The sequence below is a fragment of the Melozone crissalis genome, unplaced genomic scaffold (assembly GCF_028551555.1).
Source record: "Melozone crissalis strain CALT ecotype California unplaced genomic scaffold, PUWL_Pcris_2 ptg000242l_1, whole genome shotgun sequence".
NCBI classification, from domain to species: Eukaryota; Metazoa; Chordata; class Aves; order Passeriformes; family Passerellidae; genus Melozone; species Melozone crissalis.
The window spans coordinates 59,317-80,754 of record NW_026536001.1 but is presented as its reverse complement, the minus strand read 5'-3'; the positions used below and the strand labels follow the sequence as shown (position 1 = coordinate 80,754).

At 57.6% G+C, this 21,438-nt stretch overlaps 1 protein-coding gene across 2 annotated transcripts; it reads right to left on the bottom strand.

Moving 5' to 3' along the window:
- Positions 1-252: 252 nt before the first annotated feature.
- PAN2 (poly(A) specific ribonuclease subunit PAN2) lies at positions 253-19,582 on the bottom strand. Of its 2 annotated transcripts, none has more exons than XM_054294324.1 (26): positions 19,543-19,582; positions 17,054-17,340; positions 15,912-16,081; positions 14,442-14,562; positions 13,626-13,703; positions 13,263-13,530; positions 11,944-12,286; positions 10,291-10,387; positions 9,685-9,804; positions 9,473-9,592; positions 8,958-9,086; positions 8,658-8,857; positions 8,202-8,344; positions 7,832-7,938; positions 6,642-6,740; positions 6,180-6,256; positions 5,547-5,688; positions 5,252-5,389; positions 4,641-4,700; positions 4,480-4,570; positions 4,246-4,403; positions 3,998-4,141; positions 2,912-3,091; positions 1,827-1,920; positions 1,541-1,738; positions 253-528 (listed from the first exon to the last, which is right to left on the bottom strand). In XM_054294324.1, the coding sequence occupies exons 2-26, from the start codon at positions 17,324-17,326 to the stop codon at positions 494-496; spliced, it is 3,585 nt and encodes a 1,194-aa protein (XP_054150299.1). In that variant the 5' UTR covers positions 17,327-17,340; positions 19,543-19,582; the 3' UTR covers positions 253-493. The 2 variants fall into 2 exon arrangements, with proteins under 2 accessions (XP_054150299.1, XP_054150300.1); XM_054294325.1 differs by having other exon boundaries at positions 8,202-8,341.
- Between the last annotated feature and the right edge of the window lie 1,856 nt (positions 19,583-21,438).

The window sequence follows — 21,438 nt, the reverse complement described above, 5'->3', positions numbered from 1 at the left end:
CGGTGCCAGCCCCGGGCTGGCTCCTCTGCACTATGTCCCAACCCCGGTCCCGGTAATTCCCGCCGTGTCCCCGTGCCAGCCCCGCTCTTTGCTCTGTACCCGATCCTTCCTCTTCCCCTCCTCTCCCGGTCCCGGTCCCGGTGCCGATTCGGCTCCTCCGTGCCCTGCTCCCGGCCCCAGTCCCGGTACCGCCCGGTGCCCCCGGTACCGGTGCCGCCCCCCGGAGCCAAGGAGGACACGGTCGCACGGGGGTCCGAGGCTGCTTTATGAGGGCGCCCGGTCCGGCGGGCGAGCGGGGCGAGGGTCGGGCAGTGCTTCCCGGTACCGGCAGGGAAAGGAAGGGGAGCCCCGGGGCACCGGGCCCGGGGCGGGGTCGGGCGGGTCGGGGACAGCCCCGGGCCCGCTGCTGGTTCCAGTTCCACGCTCTGTGTCCGGTCTGCTCCCGGTGCCGTGTCCGGTCTGCTCCCGGTGCTGCTCCTCGCGGGGGATCCGGTCACAGGGCCAGCACCGGCGGGAACACGGCCCCGTCTGTGGGGACACCGCGGTGACACCGGGGGCATGGGGACACCGCGGTGACACCGGGGACACGGGGACATGGCAGGGGAGAGGGGACATGGGGAGAGAGGGAACAGGGCAGGGGAAGGGGGACACCGGGGTGACAGGGGACACTGCGGGGAGATGGGACACCGAGCAGAGAGCGGACATGGGAGGGAGAGGGGACACTGGGGTGACAGGGGACACCAGGGACATGGTAGGGACACAGGGGCACTGAGGGGAGAGGAGACATAACAAGGGGACATTGCAGAGGGAGAGGGGACACCGGGGTGAGAGCGGACACTGTGGGGAGAGGGGACATGGGGAGGGGAAGGGGGACACAGGGGTGACAGGGGACACTGGGTTGACAGAGGACACCAGGAGGGGAGAGGGGACACGGGGACATGGCAGGGGAAGAAGGGACACTGGGGGGACAGGGGACACCAGGGGGAGAGGGGAAATGGGGAGAGGAGAGGGGACACCGGAGTGTGAGGGGACACCGTGGTGACAGGGGACATGGCAGGGGGAGAGGGGACACTGGGAGAGGGGACATGGGGAGGGGAGAGAGGGGACATGGCAGTGGGAGAGGGGACATCGGGTTGACAGGGGACACAGGGAGGGGACACAGGGGTGAGAAGGGACACCGAGAGAGGGGAAACCAGGGGGAGAGGGGACACCGGGGTGACAGGGGACACTACACTGGGGGGAGAAGAGACACGGGGACATGGAGGGAGAGAGGGGACACCGGGGATAGAGGGGACACGGGTAGGTGAGAGGGGACCCTGGGGTGACAGGGGGACACCAGGAGGGGAGAGGGGACACGGGGACATGGCAGGGGGAGAGGGGACACAGGGGTGAGAAGGGACATGGGCAGGGGAGAGAGGACAGGGGGAACACGGCCCCATTTGCGGACACACAGCGGGGTGAGAAGGGCCACAGCAAGGTGAGAGAGGACACGGTGGGGGGACACGGGGAGGGCACAGGGGACACAGCAGTGCCATCTTACGCTTGGGGCTGCTCTGGCTGTCGGGCTCGGGCACCTTCCAGTCCAGCTTGCGGCCCTTCTCGTAGAGCCCCTTGAGCACCTTGCGGAACTCCTCGGGCTCGGCGCCCTGCGGGCTCAGCTCCAGGTACTTGCGGTACAGCTGCAGCGCCGTGCGCGCGTCCTCGATGCTGTCGTGGGTCTCCCCCTGGATCTTCAGGTCTGCGGGGACCGGGACACGCCCGGGTCAGCACCGGGACCCTCCCGGTGGGCTCCGCCCCTTCCCGGATCCCCGAGCTCCGGTACCGACCCAGGAAGTACCAGGCGAGGAAGCGCAGGGAGATCATCCTCTTCCTCGGGATGTGGAACAGGTACACGGTGTCGATCACCTGGTCCTTGGGCACCTGCGGGGGTGGCACGGAAATGTTTGATGAAAAATCATTTTGTTGGACTTTTTCTCGAAGTTTACAAAATGTAAACAATAATTATCTGCTGCTGTGGAATGTGACAGGCGCATCTTTGAGTGGTGTCAAATTAATTAATTTAATTGATGGCCAATCGCAGTCCGGCCGTCTCGGACTCTCTGAGAGTCACAAGATTTTATTATCATTCCATTCTTTTCCTTTCAAGCCTTCTGATGAAATCCTTTCTTCTCTTCTTTTAGTATGGTTGATATATTTTAATATAATATATTATATATTAATATAATGTATATAATATATATATAAAATATATATATAATATATATAATAAAATAATAAATCAGCCTTTCTGAAACATGGACTCAAGATTCTCATCTTTTCTTTCTTGTCTCTTCTATTCTTTTAGTATAGTTTTAATATAATATATATTACATATCTTAAATATAATATATATAATATATTTAATATAATATATTATATAAATACATATAATATATTTAATATAATATATATTATATTACATACTAAATATATGTAATAAATATATATATTATACAATATATTATATATCAATAATATATAAATGTACATATAATATATAAATAATGATATAATATATATTATATAAATAATAATATAATATCTAATATATAAATATATATTAGATATATATAATATGTATTTAATATAATATATAATATATATTTATTATATTTATTAGATATAATATATTATATATGTTTATTTTATATATTTATTATATATATTATATATTATATAGTATATGGTATATAATATATATATCATAAAATAATAAATCTGCCTTTCTCAAACCAGATTCTCATCTCTTCCCTTCTTGGGGTTGCCTGCAAATTCCCCAAGGGAGGGGACGGGGTCCTGCTGCAGGTCAGGGACCCCTCCCAGCCCCACCCCAGCCCCCCACCATGGCCAGGGAGGGGACTCGGGTTGTCACCATCAGGTTGATGACACGGAAATCCTTCTGCAGCCCGTGGCCCACGAACTTGACGCCCACGTCGATGAGGAAACGCAGCTTCAGGTAGGTGGATTTGAGCGTGGTCAGGTGCTTGGAGGAGATCTTGGCATCCAAATCTCCTGGCTTGATCCCCGAGTATTGGGTCAGGTAATCCACCACCTGTGGAGAGATCAGGGCACCTGGAGGGGGGTGCAGGGACCAGGGGCTCTGCCCCCTCCTCAATTCCCCTCTCAGCACACTGGGGAGGGGCTGGTGGTGTGGGACAACAGGCCCAGGTGATCATGGAGGACATGAGAGTGCAGGTGAGGACATGGGAGTGCAGGTGAGGTCACCACAGAGGACACAGAAGCACTCAGGAGCCCATGGAGAACATCCAGGAGTCCATGGAGAACACCCAGGTGCCTATGGTCAGCACTCAGGTGAGTGAGAGTCCAAGTGAGGTCACCACAGAAGACACAGGGGAACACCCAGGTGTCCATGGAGAGCACCCAGGTGGGTGAGTGTCCAAGTGAGGTCACCATGGAGAACACAGGAGTGCAGGTAAGGTCACCAAAGGGGACAAAGGGGCCCCTGGAGAGCAGCCAGGTGTCCATAGGGTGCGCCCAGCTGTCCACGGGGAGCACACAGGTGTCCATAGAGAGCACACAGGTGTCCAGATATGGTCACCATAGAGGACAGAGGAGTTCATGGGGAGCACACAGGTGTCCAGGTGAGGTCACCATGGAGAACCCAGAGTTGTCCAAGTGAGGTCCCCATGGAGAACACCCAGGAGCCCAGGTGAGGACACCATGGAGAACCCAGAGTTGCCCAAGTAAGGTCACTACAGAGAATACACAGGTGCCCAGGTGAGATCACCATGGAGAACACACAGAAGCCCAAGTGAGGTCATCATGGGGAACCCAGAGTTGTCCAAGTGACATCACCATGGAGAACACAGAGGTGTCCAAGTGAGGTCACCACAGAGAACTCACAGGAGCCCAGATGAGGTCACTGTCACCTGCAGAGCAGGCCCATGTCCCTCCTGGTGGCCTGGGGAGCTGTGTGAGCCCAGGTGGGCCCCCATACCTGTTCCTGGGTGGAGATGTAGTCATCGATGAAGGGCACGCCCTCGTTGGGACCCTGCCCACGCACGCAGGTGATCCGGGCCACCGACATCTGGCTGGGCTTGATGGTGGACTTGGTGCCATCACTGCGCAGCTCGGCCTCCTCCTGCCACCAAGGACGGGACACGTGGTGACCAACAGCCCCAGACGGTGACAGGGGACACGGGGAGGTGAGAAGAACCCCGTCCCCTCTGTCCCTTTGTCCCCCACCTCGTTGAGCGTGACGAACTCGGCGTCCAAGCCCACCAGGTCTCCAGCTTGGGGCATCTCGTTGAGCATCAGGGGGATGAAGGTGGCGTGGCACTTGCGCTGCTTGCGGGCCAGCGACGCCTCAGCCAGCAGCACGCTGGCCTCGATGGGGTTCTTGACTGTGCAGGGAAAGGGGAAGGAGCTCAGCGGTGCCACCGCCGCCGCCACTTCCACCCCGGGAGGGGAGGCACTCACTGACGAGGTTGTACTTGGAGTTGAGGTTCCTCCGGGCGTAGTAGAGGATGGCTGGAACCTTCCAGCTCATGTCAAACTGCACAGCTTCGCACTGCAGGGGAGAGGGGACGCTCAGGGACAGCCCTGGTGGCTCCGTGAGGAGTTGTCACCTCGGTGCTCACCTTGTCCACGGGCTCGATGAGGAAGTCGTTGAAGAGGTACCACTGCTGGTGTGTGACTCCCTGAGAGAGGGGGAAAAGCACAGGCAGTGACCGCTCTGCCCGGTTACCAGGGAAAGGAGGGTGTGACTGTGCCCATGTGGGAACCCCCGCCCTTCCTGGGACACCGTGGGGAAATCCCTGCTGCCCTGGCTGGTGACAAAGGACCAGAAAGGATTGGGCTGGACGGGCTCTGGGCTCTGCCCAGCTCCTGAGCAAAACTCCAGGGAGATGCAAGAGATAAGAGACAGGGATGGAGGCTTGACACAACTCTGGGAACTCCTGCCTTGGGCATCTCCAGCAGAAACCAGGACTGCCCAGACCAGCCCTTTCCTCGGGAAAGGAGATGACGTCCCTGCCCTTACCTGGAAGTACAAGGACAAGCTGGCACCGTGCCCGTGACCAGGAGGAACCAGCTTGAGTGGGTGTGGGAAGGAGATTTCTTCAAACCTTCCCTCCCCCTGAGGGGCCCCACAGCTCTTGGCACGTTCAGCCCAAACCCTCCACGCTTGGCTGAGAGAGCCAGGAATGACAGATCCCCCTCAGAGGGGGCTGATGGGGTCTCAGGGTCTCACCTCCTTGCGTTGGTGGTAGGTCTCCCCCACCTTGATGTGCCCCACCAGGCTGCCCCCAGTGCGGGAATCCAGGATGTGGACAACGGTGGCCATGAGGTCGTAGATGTACACGGACTCGGGGTCGTCTGTTGGGCTCAGCTGAGGAAGGAATTAGGAATGTTTGAGCCCCCCAAACCACCATTTTTGGGGCTCCTCTGAGTTATCTCCTCATCATCTCTGAGCAGAAAGTGGTTCTGAGGCAGCTCTGCTCCCACGTGCCTCTGTCACCTCACCCACAGTTATTTTGCCACTTTACCTCATCAGTCTCGCTCCAGTTGCTCACATCGAGCTCTTTGCTCTTGGTCAACCTCATCTTGATGGCATGAGGGATCCAAATGTTCTTCAGTTCCTCCACGGAAGGATACGAATGCCCCGTGTCGGGGTTCCCCAGATCCTTCCTGCACGGGGAATCATGGAAAGCTCAGCTGCAGGGAGATGTCACCCAGGCCAGCTGATTTTCTGTGATTTTCTGATTTTTCTGCCATTTCTGTGGCAAGCTGGAGGTGCTTGGAGCAGGACTCTGAGTGAGGTGCTCGGCCAATGTGGTTTTGGGGCTTTTGTCACTTACAAAAGGGGCACGAGGTCGGTGACAAAGGGGATGTGGTGCAGGTTATCAAATTCACATTATTTACATGAGAAATAGAATCACCCAGGAGGTGTCACTGCTCAGAGGTGCCACCACAGGAACAAAATACCAGAATCCTTGAGGTTGGAAAAGCTTCCCAAGGCCATCAAGTCCAACCTCTGGCCAGTCCCCACTTTGTCACCCACACCAGAGTGCCACAACCATCATTCCTTGGCCACCAACAGGAGGAATGGTGACTTCACCACCTCCCTGGCCATGTCCAAACTCTTTCCATGAAGAAATTCCTCCTGAATGGTCACCTACCAGTCTCCAAGAGAGATCTCCTTTCCCTTGGTGATGTCAAAGCCTCCTCTCTTCATCATGGCTTTCTGAAAGGAATACTGGCAACGAAACACAGGCAAGCATCAGCACACGGTGACAGGCCAACCTTGGGGACACTTGGGTGGCAGCCAGGCCAGGAGCAGGGAAAATATTAAATATTGGTGACAGGGGAAAAAAACAAAGGAAACAAGGAAACCAAACATCCCAAGGTGCTCTCAGGGGACTGGGGGAAGGACAAAGTCACTCCTGCAGTCCCTTCAGCTCTGCCACGCCAGGAGATCTCATCTTTTCCGATTCCAAAGGCACAAACCATGCCCCAGGCATGACCCAACCTGCATCAGGTCCTCAGGTGGAGGGAGAGAGGCCAGAGGCAGCGAGACCAGAGTGAGAACCTCGGCGGGGCCGGGCACCTCAACCCCAGCGTGCCGGGAGAGTCTCCCCCACCTCAGCCTGTGTCTTCCAGAAATCTGCCTCCTTGGAGCTGTTCACCTCACAGTTAATGACCAGCACGTCTGGCAGGCAGCGGATGTTCCTGGTCTGCACCTGCAAGGGGAGAGGGAGAGGTGGGAATGAGAGCCCAGAGGAGGGTTTGGGACATCTGAGTGGGATTTGGGACATCCGAGCAGGATTTGGGACATCTGAGTGGGATTTGGGACATCTGAGTGGGATTTGGGACATCTGCCACTGCCTTGGCTTCCTCCCCTGCCTGGCTGCACTCCTGGGAGCACTTCCAGGATAACAGAGGGGTTATTTCTCCTTGCTGAATCCTTGCCCCTACAAAAGGAATTCACAGAGCCCAGGAAATACCCCAAGGCAGCCGGCCGGGCCAGGAATGGGATTTGGGACATCTGAGTGGGGTTTGGGACATCCAAGCAGAATTTGGGACATCCAAGCAGGATTTGGGACATCTGCCACTGCCTTGGCTCCCTCCCCTGCCTGGCTGCACTCCTGGGAGCACTTCCATGATTACAGAGCTGCTCCAGCAGCTCCTGTGGGGTTGTGTCACCCTGCTGAATCCTTGTCCCTGTGAGAGGAATCCACAGAGCCCAGGAAATACCCCAGAGCTGCCAGCCAGGCCAGGAATGGGATTTGGGACATCTGAGTGGGATTTGGGACATCCAAGCAGGATTTGGGACATCTGCCACTGCTTTGTCATCCTCCCCTGCCTGGCTGCACTCCTGGGAGCACTTCCATGATTACAGAGCTGCTCCAGCTGCTCCTGTGGGGTTGTGTCACCCTGCTGAATCCTTGTCCCTGTGAGAGGAATCCACAGAGCCCAGGAAATACCCCAGAGCTGCCAGCCAGGCCAGGAATGGGATTTGGGACATCTGAGTGGGATTTGGGACATCCAAGCAGGATTTGGGACATCTGCCACTGCTTTGTCATCCTCCCCTGCCTGGCTGCACTCCTGGGAGCACTTCCATGATTACAGAGCTGCTCCAGCTGCTCCTGTGGGGTTGTTTCTCCCTGTTGAATCCTTGTCCCGACAAAAGGAATTCACAGAGCCCAGGAAATACCAGGAACTGAATTTCTGGAATCCTCTCAGGAGGTTCCCTGGTGACTCAGGGAGAAACTGCCCCACTCATGCCCGTGTCCCACAGCCCCTCATGCCTGTGCCCCCATGCCAGGCTCACCGTGGGCTGGTATTTCTCGCAGTTCTCACACCAGGCTTGCGTGTTCTGCTCCAAGCAGATGCTGCGCTTTAAAATTTGGGCAAACTCGTAATCCTTGGCTGGTTTTTCTGCAGGGAGAAAGGAGAATAACGTCACCTCCTCCAGCACACAAACCTTGACCAACTGAGCTCAGCCAAACCTCTGGGGTTTTCCTCAGAACCACCAACCAGAAGGTCAAGCCCCAAAAGTGTTTTTTTTAAAGCCAAAAGCTTGGCTGGTTGGAAAAACACGCCTGGAGCTGAAGCAGCTCCTGGTTGCGGGTGTGTTCCAGCTGGGAAAAATCCTGGATGACAAACCCCAGCCAGCTGAGGGGGCTGGGCCCTGCTCTCACCGGTGCTGTCGGGGTAGGAGAGGGTGAAGAGCAGCGTGGAGGACACACGGACGGTCTCCTTCCCACAGCGGCACATGCTGCAGTTCTCCATCTCACAGCTGAACAGCTGCCCGATCACAGAGTCCCCCGATGAGCCAAAACTGCTGGAAAAACAGCACAGAGATCCCTAAGGTGGGGACCCACAACTCCCAAAATTCCAGCAGATGTTGGGGAATCAGCCATCAGAGCAGCCTCAACCTTCCAAGCCCCTCTGTAAAGCCTCCAAACAAGTTTTAGTGGGGCAGAAGCTCAGCACAAAACTCAAATCTGTGAAGAGCTGTAATTCCCATGGATCCCTCAGGGCACGAGTGGCCAAGAAAACTTCCCGAGGGATGGATGGGTGGGGTCTCTGGTGAGCAATCCCCCTCCCCAGCTTGGCTCATTCCCTGTCCCGTCCCCATGGCAGGGTGGGCTCACCTGCTGCCAGCCCCCCTGTAGGCCTGAGGTCCCTCCTGCTCTTGGGTTTCCTGGTGTAGCTGAGTCAGGATAAAACGGTTCCAGCTCTGAATCAGCCTCCCCAGGTTCACCTTCCCCGTGGCTTCATCTGAGTCTGCCAGGATCAAGCCCAGAGCCGACGCCTCCGGGATGGTGCGGAAAGCCCGCAGAAAATTGCTTCCCTGGGCATGGGGCAAGAACAATGTCCCCAAGGTCAAGTGACAGGAATTTCCATCTGCCTGCCCAGCACCACACCCTTGGGCAGCCCAGCCCGGCACAGACCTGGCAGGGATCTCCTCTGGACAGATCCAGCATGTGGAAGAGCAAGCCCAGCTCGCAGCCCAGGCAGAATTCCTTCTGGCACAGGTGGTTCTGGACCAGGCAGCGAACTGGCTCCAGGAAATACAGCACCTGGTGGGGAACCAGCAGTTAGGGGGGCTCTGAGGGGTCACAAACAGGGGTTTGGGTGGGACTGGAGCCAGTCCCACTGACTGGAGCCAGAGCGTTGTCCCTGACCTCTCATAACCCCATTAACTCCATAACCCCATAACCCCATTAACCCCAGGTTATGGGTTAGGTTTTCCAGGTTATGGGGAACATTCCTGACACTCCTGGATGCTCCAAACCAGGGAAGGGAACTCAGGCTTCCCTCTGGATAAATAAAAAACCCCAACACAACCCCACAGCAGTGATAGGGGAAGCAATGAGAGGTTTGTGCTCCAAGAATTTACAAGGACAGATAAAAGAGGAGAAAGAAAGGATTTAGAAATGGAATCATAGAGAATTTTTGCTCCCACCTGGATCATGCAGTTGCAGTAAGCATTGGGAATGTGGGGCTCCAGCCCTGCGAACAGCGTCTTGTTGTAATGCTTGAAATCAAAATCCTCCAGCCCCAGCTTGGAGTATTTGATGGTGACCTGAGCAGAGATGTGACAGGTGAAACAAACACCTCCCCATGGATTCTGTTCCCCATTGTGCCCCAAATCAGCCCCTCAAGGCCACCACCCACCTTCCTGTACTTCTTGGCCACCCTGTAGAGATGTGGCTCCTCCTCACGCCCGATGGGGGACTCGGGGACTTGGCTGAAGTTGTCAAACTCGTTGTCCATCTCCTTTAACCTGTAAGGAATCTTGGAGCAGGCAGAGAGGAGAAGGGGTGAGCAGCTGAAGCCTGAGGTGGGGAGAAACCCCACAGGCAGCTCCTGGGCTTTCCTGCTTGCCCTGAATGAGCAAAGGGATCCACCAGAGCAGAGCGGGGCCCTCCCTGGACCTGCACCTTCCTGCTGGCAGGGATTTGTCACTGTGGGAAAGCACAGGGCAGTGTTTTCCCAAGGCTGAGGGACGTGCCATGAACCCTCCCAAGAGCTCAGACCTTCCCTGCCCTCAGAGCCACGCAGGGATGGAGCTGGGAATTCCAACTCCATCCCTGGCAATTCCAACTCCATCCCTTCCCCCTGCTCAGGAGAAGCTGCCACCTCCAAACTCCACCTGCACCATCCTGAGGGAATGGGATGGGATTCCACCTCTTGTCCTGAAACCTCAGGGATCCCTCAGCATGCACAGAGCTCCATCCCCTCCCAAAAATCCCCAAAAATCCCCCTCCTGGCAGTGGGTACCTGGTTACGGAGCTTGGTCCTGGGGTTTGGGGCGTAGCCAATGAACCCCACCTTCTTCATGGTGCGCAGGATTTCGGGATCCACCGGGGGGGCTCGCCTGGAAACACCCCCTGGCTCAGAGCAGCATCTCCCACCCACCCAAGGGGGCTCAGGGATCCACCCTGAGGGGGTTCTGAGCATTCTCCCCTCCTCAGGTTCATTTTCCATCCCAATAATAGGGCAGCAGTGCTGTGTATGGGGGTTTTGGGGTTAGGAAAAGGGAAAAGGAGATTCCATATGGGCAGAGCAGAGGCAGGATCCCACTGGGATCCACTGGGGAAACACCCCCTGGCTCAGAGCAGCATCTCCCACCCACCCAAGGGGGCTCAGGGATCCACCCTGAGGGGTCCTGAGTGTTTCCCAGGTTCATTTTCCATCCCAATAATAGGGCAGCAGTGCTGAGTATGGGGGTTTTGGGGGTAGGAAGAGGGAAAAGGGGATTCTACATGGGCAGAGCAGAGGCAGGATTCCACTGGGAGTGGGAGGGAGGGAGGTTGGACCATGTTCCACCATCCTCACACTTCCACCACAGGAAACTCATCTGGCGTTTCCCAGGCAAGCAGGAATGATGCCTTAGGATTCAGATTTTATATTTTTTATATCCTGTGCTGCTTTATGGTATAACTCTAAAATTCCACAGCCTGACAGCTGCTGTTCTCTCATTTCATTTACATGAAACAATTCCTCTCTGAAACTCAAGGACACCTGACTCAAGCTCTCAGAGATGTAAACAACAGTGAGTTGAGGGGGGCAAACTTGGAGTAAATAACTCCATTACCTGAGGCTGTAATTGGAGTAACTCACTCCATTACCTGAGGCTGTAATTGGAGTAACTTACTCCATTACCTGAGGCTGTAACTGGAGGATAAACCCCTGATATGTAAATACACCAAACCTATAAAATGTGAAAAACTCACGATCAACATCTTGGGTGTAACCTTTAACTACCCAAGGTGCACCTACTGAAATCCTTCAATAAAAACCTGTTTTTCATTTAATTTAATTCCTCCATCCTCTGTTCTAGGCATGAGGAAAGAGAGGGACTGTGCCAGAGTGGGAATTTGGGAATTCTTTCAATGGGAATTTAGGAATTACCTCGGTGCTGGAGCTGAGTAAATAACTCCATTAACCTGAGGCTGTAACTGGAGTAACTCACTCCATTACCTGAGGCTGTAACTGGAGTAAATAACTCCATTACCTGAGGCGTTAATTGGAGGATCAACCCCTGATATGTAAATACATTAAACTTATAAAAGTGTGAAAAACTCACGACCAACATCTTGGGTGTAACCTCTGCAAGACTTTAACTACTCAAGGTGCACCTATTGAAATTGGAGGAAATGCCTTCATTACCTGAGGCTGTAATTGGAGTAACTTACTCCATTACCTGAGGCTGTAACTGGAGGATAAACCCCTGATATGTAAATACACCAAACTTATAAAATGTGAAAAACTCACCTTTAACTACCCAAGGTGCACCTATTGAAATCCTTCAATAAAAACTTGCTTTTCATTTAACTTAATCCCTCTATCCTCTGTTCTAGGAACAGAAAGGGGGACAACTCAGCCAGAGTGAGAATTTGGGAATTCTTTCAGCAGGAATTTAGGAATTACCTCGGTGCTGGAGCCGAGTTGGCGGCCGGCCAGTCGGAGAGCAACGCGTCGCTGGTCAGCGGCACCGGGATCAGCGACAGAGGCACCAAATCCTGGTTCCAATCCAGGTGTGGCAGCGTGTCCACCATGCAGGGCAGGGCAAAGTCGGTCTCACGGGAGTAGGCGTTGAAAGTGACCTCTGGGGAGTCGGCCCAGAGGTGGACGCAGCCCTCGGAGTCGCCAAAAGCCAGCGCCTGCTTGCTGGCAGACACGTCGAAGGTCATGATGAGCGGCCCCACGGTGTTGACGTGGAAGATGTCGGCGGGGTTGGCCAGCCCCGTGGGCTCACAGAACTGGCACTGGCCTGGGGAGGAGGGGAAACGGGGAAATGTGGTGCTAGGAAGGTGTGGGAGTCAGGCACAGTGATGGAATTTGGATGGCGGCGCATGGATGAGCGTTGTGGGGTGTCCTGAGTGGGAAGGGAGCTACAAGGAGCAAAGTGCAGCTCATGGTCCTGTGTAGGACAAGTCCAAAAGTTCTCCAGTCCCCAAATCCCAACACCTGAGAGTGTTGTCCCTGACCTCTCAAATTATGGAATATCCTGAGCTGGATCATCAAGTCCAACTCCTGCTCTTGCACAGGATGACCCCAAAAATTCCTCAAATCCTCAAATTCCAACACCTGAGAGCGCTGTCCCTGACCTCTCAAATTATGGAATATCCTGAGCTGAAAGGAGCCCACATGGATCATCAAATCCAAGTCCTGTTCTTGCACAGGATAAACCCAAAAGTTCCTCAAATCCCCAAATCCAAACACCTGAGAGCGTGGTCCAAACACTCCCTGACCTCTTGAATTATGAGCTGAAAAGAACCCACATGGATCATTGAGTCCAACTCCTGTTCTTGCACAGGATAAACTCAAAATTTCCTCAAATCTCCAAATACAAGCACCTGAGAGCATTGTCTCTGACCACTCAAATTATGGAATATTCTGAGCTAAAAGGAACTCACAAGGATCACTGAGTCCAATGCCTGTTCTTGCACAGGACAACACCAAAAATTCCTCAAATCTCCAAATCCTAACACCTGAGAGCGTTGTCTCTGACCTCTCAAATTATGGAATATCCTGAGCTGAAAGGAACCCACAAGGATCATTGAGTCCAACTCCCAGTCCAGCAAAGGACAAGCAGTTCCTCAAACCCTCAAATCCCGATACCTGAGAGCATTGAGATGTTTGTACTCCAAGAATTTACCAGGACAGATAAAAGAGGGGAAAGAAAGGTTTCAGAAATGGAATTACAGAGAATTTTTGCTAGAATTGTCACGCACAATTGACCTCACCTGTCTGGGAGATGATGGCCAGGCGCGAGGTGTAGGTGGGGATGAAGCGCAGGAAGAAGGGGTCGATGTGGACCTGCAGGGGGGTGGTGGCCCTCATCATCCTGAGGTCATAGACCTTGAGGAAACGGTCACAGGCCAGGCCGTTCATGCGGCTGGAGAAGCCACAGGTCACCAGCAGGTTCCCGTGCACGTCAAAGTCCGACAGGCTCCCGGAGTGCGCGTCAAACTCGTGCTCCACCACGAAGGTGCGCAGGTCACGCAGGGACACCTGAGAGAGGAGGTCCTGCCTGTGGTCACCAAGGCTCTGGAGGTCTGGGGAGAGCTGGAATTTTGGGATTTTTCCCCTGCCTGAACAGGGGTTACCTTGCCCGAGGTGTGGCCGCAGAAGAAGAAGCGGTTGGATTGCCTCATGATGGTGATGCCGGGCACCTCCACGGTGTACTGGGAGAGAGGAGGGAGAGCAGGGATCAGCAAAGGGCAGGGAAGGACAGGGATGGGCAGGGATGGGAGCAGGGATGGAGCAGGGATGGCAACAGAAGAGGAGGGAAGGGCAGAGAAGGACAGGGAAGAGAGTAGGGATGAGCAGGGATGGACAGGGTAAGGCAGGAAAGGGCAGGGATGGAGCAAGGATGGGAAGAGAAGGAGGAGGGATGAGCAAGGAAGAACAGGGATGGAGAAGGATGGAGCAGGGATGCGCAGGGATGGACAAGAATGGACAAGGATGGACAGGGAAGGGCAGGAAGAAAGCAGAGATGAGGAGGGATGAGCAGGGATGGAGCAGGGATGGACAGGGAAGAACAGAGATGGAGCAGGAATGGAAAGGATGGAGCAGGGATGGGCAGGGAAGAGAGAAGGGATGAGCAGGGATGGGCAGGGATGGGAAGAGAAGAGAAGGGAAGGGCAGAGAAGGGCAGGGAAGAGATTAGGGATGAGCAGGGAAGAGCAAGGAAGAGAAAGGGAGAACAGGGAAAAGCGGGGAAGAGAGCAGGGAAGACCAGGGAAGAGCAGAGATGACCAGGAAAGAGCAGAGGTGACCAGGAAAGAACAGAGAAGAGCAGAGATGGACAGAGAAAAGCAGGGAAGACCAGGAAAGAGCAGAGAAGAGCAGAGATGACCAGGAAAGAGCAGGCAGGAATCCCAGAGCGAAGCCCCAGGGAGCAGCCTCCAGCCCAGCCACACCTTCTGTGTCTCCTGCACGGTGTTGAGGTCCATCTCCAGCACGTGGTTCTGCAGCCCGGCCACCAGCAGGGTGTTGTTGTCTGTCAGCAGGAGGCTGTGCATGTCCTCGGACTCATCCATGCTGGGGACAGGCAGGACACCCTGAGACCCCTGGGACCCCAGAGAATCCTGAGGCTCCTCAGAGCCCTGAGACCCCTGAGACCCCAGAGACCCCTGAGACTCCTGAGACCCCTGACACCCCAAAGACCCCTGAAACCCCTGAGATCCTGAGACCCCCAGAGTCTCCTGAGACACCTGAGATCCTTGAGGGCCCTGAGACTCCCGAGATCCCAACAGCAGGCCTCCGACACCCCTGAGACTCCTGAGACCCCTGAGATTCCTGACACTTCTGACACACCTGAGACCCCAGAGACCCCAGAGGCACCTGAGACTCCTGAGATGCCTGACACCCCAAAGACCCCTGAGGTTCCTGAGACCCCAGAGACTACTGACACTCCTGAGACCCCAGAGAGCCCGGACACCTCAGAGACCCCAGAGACCCCTGACACCCCCAACATCCCTGAGGCTCCTGACACCACAGAGACCCCTGAGATTCCTGGGACCCCTGGGACCCCAGAGAATCCTGAGATCCCTGAAATTCCTGAGGTTCCTGAGACCCCTGAGGCTCCTGACACATCTGAGACCCCAGAGAACCCAGAAAGTCCTGAGACCCCAGAGACCCCTGACACCTGTGACACCCCCGAGCCTCCTGACACCCCTGAGGCTCCTGAGACCCCAGAGAACCCAGAGACCCCTGAGACCTCAGAGATCCCTGAGACCCCTAACACCCCTGAGACCCCAATACTCCAAAGACCCCTGCCACACCTGAAACCCCCGAGACCCCAGAGACTCCTGACACCTCTGACATTCCTAGGGCTCCTGACACCCCTGAGACCCCAGAGACCCCTGAGACTCCTGAGACCCCTGACACCCCAAAGACGTCAGAGACCCCTGAGGTTCCTGAGACCCCAGAGACCCCAAAGACCTCTGACACACCTGACACCCCTGAGGCTCCTGAGACCCCAAAGACCCCTAACACTCCAGAGATCCCTGACACACCTGAGACCCCAAAGACCCCTGAGGCTCCTGACACTCCAGAGACTCCCGAGACCTCTGAGACCCCCAACACCCCAGAGACCCCTAAGGCTCCTGAGACCCCAGACATCCCAGGGACCCCTGGAACTCCTGAGACTCCTGAGGCCCCAGAGACCCCTGACACACCTGAGGTTCCTGACACCCCTGGCACACGAGAGACCCCCAGACACACCTGACACCTCAAAGACCCCTGACTTCCCAGAGACCCCTAAGACCTCAGACACCCTGAGACCCCTGCCATCCCTGAGACTCTGCCCAGCCCCTGGAGTGATCAGGGAAGGTTCTGGAAGGGGCCAGCAGCACCCACAGGAAGCTGGAGGGGCCAGGAGCACTCACAGGTAGTCGAAAATGATGAGGCCTCCCCGGGACAGGTACTTGAGGTTGGATTTGGTGAGGAAGAGGACGCCGTTCTCCAGGCTCTGGATCTGGCGGATGTCGTCGCTGCTGTTCACCTGGAAGGACGAGTAGCGCTCCAGAGTGGGCCCGAAGAAGGAGGTGGCGTGGCCCTGAAAGGACAGGGGACAGGGATGTCACAACCCCGTGTCCTGGTGGGTGTGACACAGCTGAGTGTTGCTTCATCCTCTGCCAGATCCTGGATTTTCCAGGTTATGGGGGCACTCCAGGGAAGGCAGCTCAGGCTTTTCCCTGGATAAATAAAAAATCCCAACATGTCCCCTCTGCCCTGAAAGCAGAGGGGACAGAGATGTCACAACTCCCTGTCCTGGTGAGTGTGACACAGCTGAGTGTCACTTCGTCCTCTGCCAGATCCAGGTTATGGGGTTTTCCCCCACAGAGCTTCCAAAACCCCTCCAGAGCTTCCCAAATCCTGCCCAGATCTCTCCAAATCCTTCCCAGACCTTCCCAAAAACCTCTCCAGAACCGCTCAGAACTTCCAAAACCTTTCCAAAACCTTCCCAGAACTTCCAAAACCTCTCCAGAGCCTCCCCAAACCTTCCCAGATCTTCCAAAACCTTCACAAAACCTCTCCAGAGCTCCCCAAACCTTCTCAGAACCTCTCCACAGCTTCCCAAAACCTCTCCAGAGTTTCCAAAACCTCTCCAGAGCTTCCAAAACCTCTCCAGAACCACCCAAAACCTCTCAGAGCTCCTCAAAACCTCTCCAGAACCTCCCCAAACCTCCCCAGATCTTCCAAAACCTTCACAAAACCTTTCCAGAGCTTCCAAAACCTCTCCAGCTCTTCCCAAACCTTCCCAAAACCTCTATAGAGTTCCCCAAACATTCCCAGATCTTCCCAAACCTTCCCAAAACCTCTCCAGAGCTTCCAAAACTTCTCCAGATACTTTCAAACCTTCCCAAAACCTCTCCAGAGCTCCTCAAAACCTTCCCAGATCTTCCCAAACCTTCAGAAAACCTCTCCAGAGCTTCCCAAACCTTCCCAAAACCCCTCCAGAACCTCCCCAGATCTTCCCAAAAACCTCTCCAGAACCTGTCCAGAGTTCCCCCAGCTCCCCACGTACCCCGTGGTTGCCGACCCAGAGCATCTCCTCGTGCAGGTCGAAGTGTGCCACGGCCACGGGCACGCCGACCTCGGAGACGGCCGTGTGCAGCTCGCTGTAGATGCCCTCCATGAGGGGCACGGGGTCGGGCACCGGGAGCCCCTCCAGGGCCACCCCCTCGGGGTCCAGCTCCACCAGGTTGGGATTCAGGTGCGGGTCCAGCACCGGCTCCAGCGCGGGGTGCAGGGGAGGAGCGAACTCGGCCAGGGAGGGGTTGAGGCCCTCGAAGTTCATGGTGGGTCCTGGACCTGGAGAGGGGGGACAGAGGGACAGAGGGACAGGGGGTGGGTCAAGGAGAGCTGGAGGGGGGCTGGAACCAGGGATGGGAACTGGGATTACCGGGAGTGAGGGACGGGAATGGGGACTGAGGGGCAGGAACAGGGCTGAGGGGCAGGAATGGGGCTGAGGGGCAGGAACGGGGCTGAGGGGTTGAGGCCCTCGAAGTTCATGGTGGGTCCTGGACCTGGAGAGGGGACAGAGGGACAGAGGGGTGGGTCAGGGACAGCCGGGGATCTGGAACCAGGGATGGGATGGGGGAATCAGGGATGGGACAGGAACTGGGATTACTGGGAGTGAGGGATGGGAATGGGGTTGAGGGATGGGAATGGGCCTGAGGGGCAGGAACGGCAGGGAGGGGTTGAGGCCCTCAAAGTTCATGGTGGGTCCTGGACCTGGAGAGGGGGGGCAGAGGGACAGGGGGTGGGTGAGGGACAGCCAGGGGGAGCTGGAACCGGGGATGGGACGGGGGAACCGGGGATGGGACGGGGGAACCGGGGATGGGATGAGGGAACTGGGATTACCAGGGGTGAGGGACGGGAACAAGGTGGGGGCAGGAACGGCAGGGAGGGGCTGAGGCCCTCGAAGTTCATGGCGGGTCCTGGACCTGGAGAGGGGGGACAGAGGGACAGGGGGTGGGTCAGGGGGAGCTGGGGGGGGTGGAATTACCGGGGATGGGAATGGGATGGGGGCAGGAATGGGGCTGAGGGGCAGGAATGGCAGGGAGAGGCTGAGGCCCTCAAAGGTCATGGTGGGTCCTGGACCTGGAGAGAGGGAGACAGAGGGACAGGGGGGTGGGTGAGGGAGAGCTGAAGGGGTTGGAACTGGGGATGGGAACTGGTATTACTGAGTTTGAGGGACGGGAATGGGGCTGAGGGACGGGAACGAGATTGAGGGGCAGGAATGCCAGGGAGGGGTTGAGGCCCTCGAAGTTCATGGTGGGTCCTGGACCTGGAGAGAGGGGAACAGAAGGACAGGGGGGTGGATGAGGCACAGCCCGGGGGGAGCTGGAAGGGATGGGATGAGGGAACTGGGGATGGGACGGGAATTGGGATCACTGGGGTGAGGGATGGGAACGGGGCTGAGGGGCAGGAATGGGGCTGAGGGGCAGGAACAGAGATTGAGGGGCAGGAACGGTGGTGAGGGACAGGAACAGGGGCTGAGGGGCAGAAACGGGGATTGAGGGGCAGGAACGGGGACTGAGGGGCAGGAACGGGGGTTGAGGGGCAGGAACAGCAGCTGGATCACAGGGGGTGAGGGACAGGAACCAGGAATGGCAGCCGAGATTCCTGGGGGTGAGGGATGGGAATGAGGGACGGGAACGGGGACTGAGGGGCAGGAACGGGGATTGAGGGGCAGGAACGGCAGCCGGGATCTCTGGGGGTGAGGGATGGGAACGGGAATGAGGGGCAGGAACGGGAATGAGGGACAGGAACAGGGGTGAGGGACGGGAATGGCAGCGGGAATCACCGGGAGTGAGGGACAGGAACCAGGAACGGCAGCCGGGATTCCCGAGGATGAGGGACGGGAACGGGGCTGAGGGGCAGGAACGGCAGCCGGGATCGCCGGTATAGGGGTGAGGGGCGGGAACGGGATGTGAAGTCCCTGCTCCAGGGGGTGATCAGTGCCTGGCATGGACGGGGGAAGGGGCTGGGGCGGTCCCTGGGCACCGGGGAGGGGGTCTGGGTACCGGACAGAGGTCCTGGGCACCGGGCACTGATCCCTGAGCACCGGGCAGGGGTCTCTCAGCACCCAAGAGGCGTCCCTTGGGTACAGGGCACTGGTTCCAGGACACCGGGCACTGTCCCTGGGCACCGGGCAGCATCCGGGCTAACCGGGAAGCAGCCCAAGATGCCAGGCAGCCTCCCGGGGATACCGGGCAGTGCTCCCAGAGCACGGAACAACCTCCAGAGGAAGCGGGCAGCATCCCAAGGCACCGGGCAGTGTCCCAGAGCACCGGGCTGTCCCGGGGAGCCAAACCGGGCCCCGCCCCGCCGCACCCCCGGGGCTCCGGGCCAGCTCCGCACCCGCCGCCTTTATCACCGCGACCCCACACCGCTATCAGCAACCGCAGTCCCAGGCGTGGTGCCGGGCGGGGAGCCCGTCCCGAGCGGCCGCTCTCACCGGGCCCTGGAGCCGCCGCCACCCCCACACCCCGCCGCGCCCGCCGTTACCGAGCCGGGGCCGCGGGCAGAGCCGCGCCGGGGCCGCGCTGCCGGGCTCGTCCCGCTGCGCCGCCGCGGCCGGGCCGGGGCCGGGGCCGCTCCCGCCGTCGCTACGGCAACCGCGCCCCCTGCCCGGTAAACCGGGGCCGCCCCGGGCCGCTGACCAATGGCAGCGCAGAGCGCTGGTGCGCTGACCAATCAGCGCCTGAGGAGGGCGGGACTAAGCGGAGCGGCGGGACAGGGCGGCGCACGGGACAAAAAGGATGCGACCGGCTGGTTCGCGGCGGGGGAGCCCCGGGGGGAGTCCCGGGACCACCGAGAGCCCCTCGGAGCCCCGGAAGCCTCTCAGTGCCCCGGGCGCTGCCGAGCCGTGCGGCGGCTGGGGTCTTTGGGGTCCCACGGAGCGTTCCCAGTTACCTATGAGAGCCTATGGGGTGCCACGGAGCAGCCCGGGGCGTCCCACGGTGCCCGCGGGTGTCAGGCACCTCTCGGGGTCCCCAAGTGTCCCCAAGTGTCGCGCACAGTCCCTCGGCATTCCTACACAGCGTGCACGGGGGTCCCACAATGTCCCCTCGTGTTTCTCAATGTCCCCGGGGGTCCCACAATGTCCCCTCTACCCCAAAGCGTCCCCAGATGCCTTTCAGTGTCCCTCAGTGTCCCATTAGGTTCCCCAGTGTTCCCAAATGTCCCCCAGTGTCCCTGAAGGTCCCTCCGTGTCCCTCAGTGTCCCACGGCATCCCTCAATATCCCTGTGTCCCCCACTGTCCCTCAGTGTTCCTCAGGGTCCCTAAATGGCTCCCAGTATCCCCCAGTGTCCCCCAATGTCCCCCAGTGTCTCCAATGTCCCTGAGGGTCCCTCAGTGTCCCTCAATGACCCTCAGTGTCCCTCAATATCCCTCAATGTCCCTCAGTGTCCCCAAATGTCCCTTGATGTCCCCCAATGTCCCACATTGTCCCACCCGGTCCCTCAGTGTCCCTCAGTGAGCCTTGATGTCCCTCAGTGTCCCCCAGTGTCCCTTAGGGGTCCCACATTGTCCCCAGGGTCCGTCAGTGTCCTTTGGTCTCTCTCAGTGTCCCCCAGTGCCCCAAATGTCCCTCAATGACCCTCAGTGTCCCACAGTGTCCCCAAATACCCCCCAGTGTCCCCAAATGTCTCTCAGTGTCCCCCTCGTCCCCACCTGTCCCCCTCCATCCCCACAGTCCCCCAGCCCCCCCCGATGTCGCCCCGATGTCCCCAAGTGTCGCGACCTCCCGGCCGTGTCCCCTCCCGGTCCCGGCCCGTGCCCGGTGCCCGCGGCGCTGCCGGTGCCGGGGAAGGCCGGGGGCAGCCCCGGCGGGCGGGGCGGGAAGCGCCGGAGCCGCCGCCACGGAACCGCCGCGATTGCGGCAGCGCCGCCCGGGACAACGGGGAGGGACCGAGGGGACAACGGGGGGAAAACGGGGGGATAACGGGGGGACACTGAAGGGACACCGGGGGTACGCTGGAGAGATAGTGGGGAGAAAACGGGGGGACAACGGGGGGACACCAAGGGGACAAGGACGGAACACCCGGGAACACCGGGGAGATACCGGAGGAACACCGGGGGGACAACGAGGGGACACCGGGGGGACAACAAAGGGATAACGAGGAGACATTGAGGGGACAATGAGGGGACACCGAAGGGACACCGGGGAGATACTGGGGGGACACTGGGAGGACAACGAGGGGACATCGGGGGGATAACAGGGGGGACACCGCGGGGACAACGGGGGAGATACCGGAGGGACAATGAGGAGGTACCGGGGGGACACAGAGGGGACAACGGGGGGATAATGAGGGGACAGCAGGGGGACAACGAGGGGACACCGCGGGGACAATCGGGGGACACTGGGGAGATACCAAGGGGACACCAAGGGGACAACGAG

Excerpts from the sequence above, each read along its gene's own strand:
- PAN2 (XM_054294324.1), bottom strand. The coding sequence starts at position 17,326 with ATGAACTTCGAGGGCCTCAACCCCTCCCTGGCCGAGTTCGCTCCTCCC. Across the intron at positions 4,404-4,479 it reads CTCCAAGTACAACCTCGTCA|TCAAGAACCCCATCGAGGCC; the intron begins GTGAGTGCCTCC and ends TTCCCTGCACAG. Across the intron at positions 1,921-2,911 it reads TCCGTGTCATCAACCTGATG|GTGCCCAAGGACCAGGTGAT; the intron begins GTGACAACCCGA and ends CCACCCCCGCAG.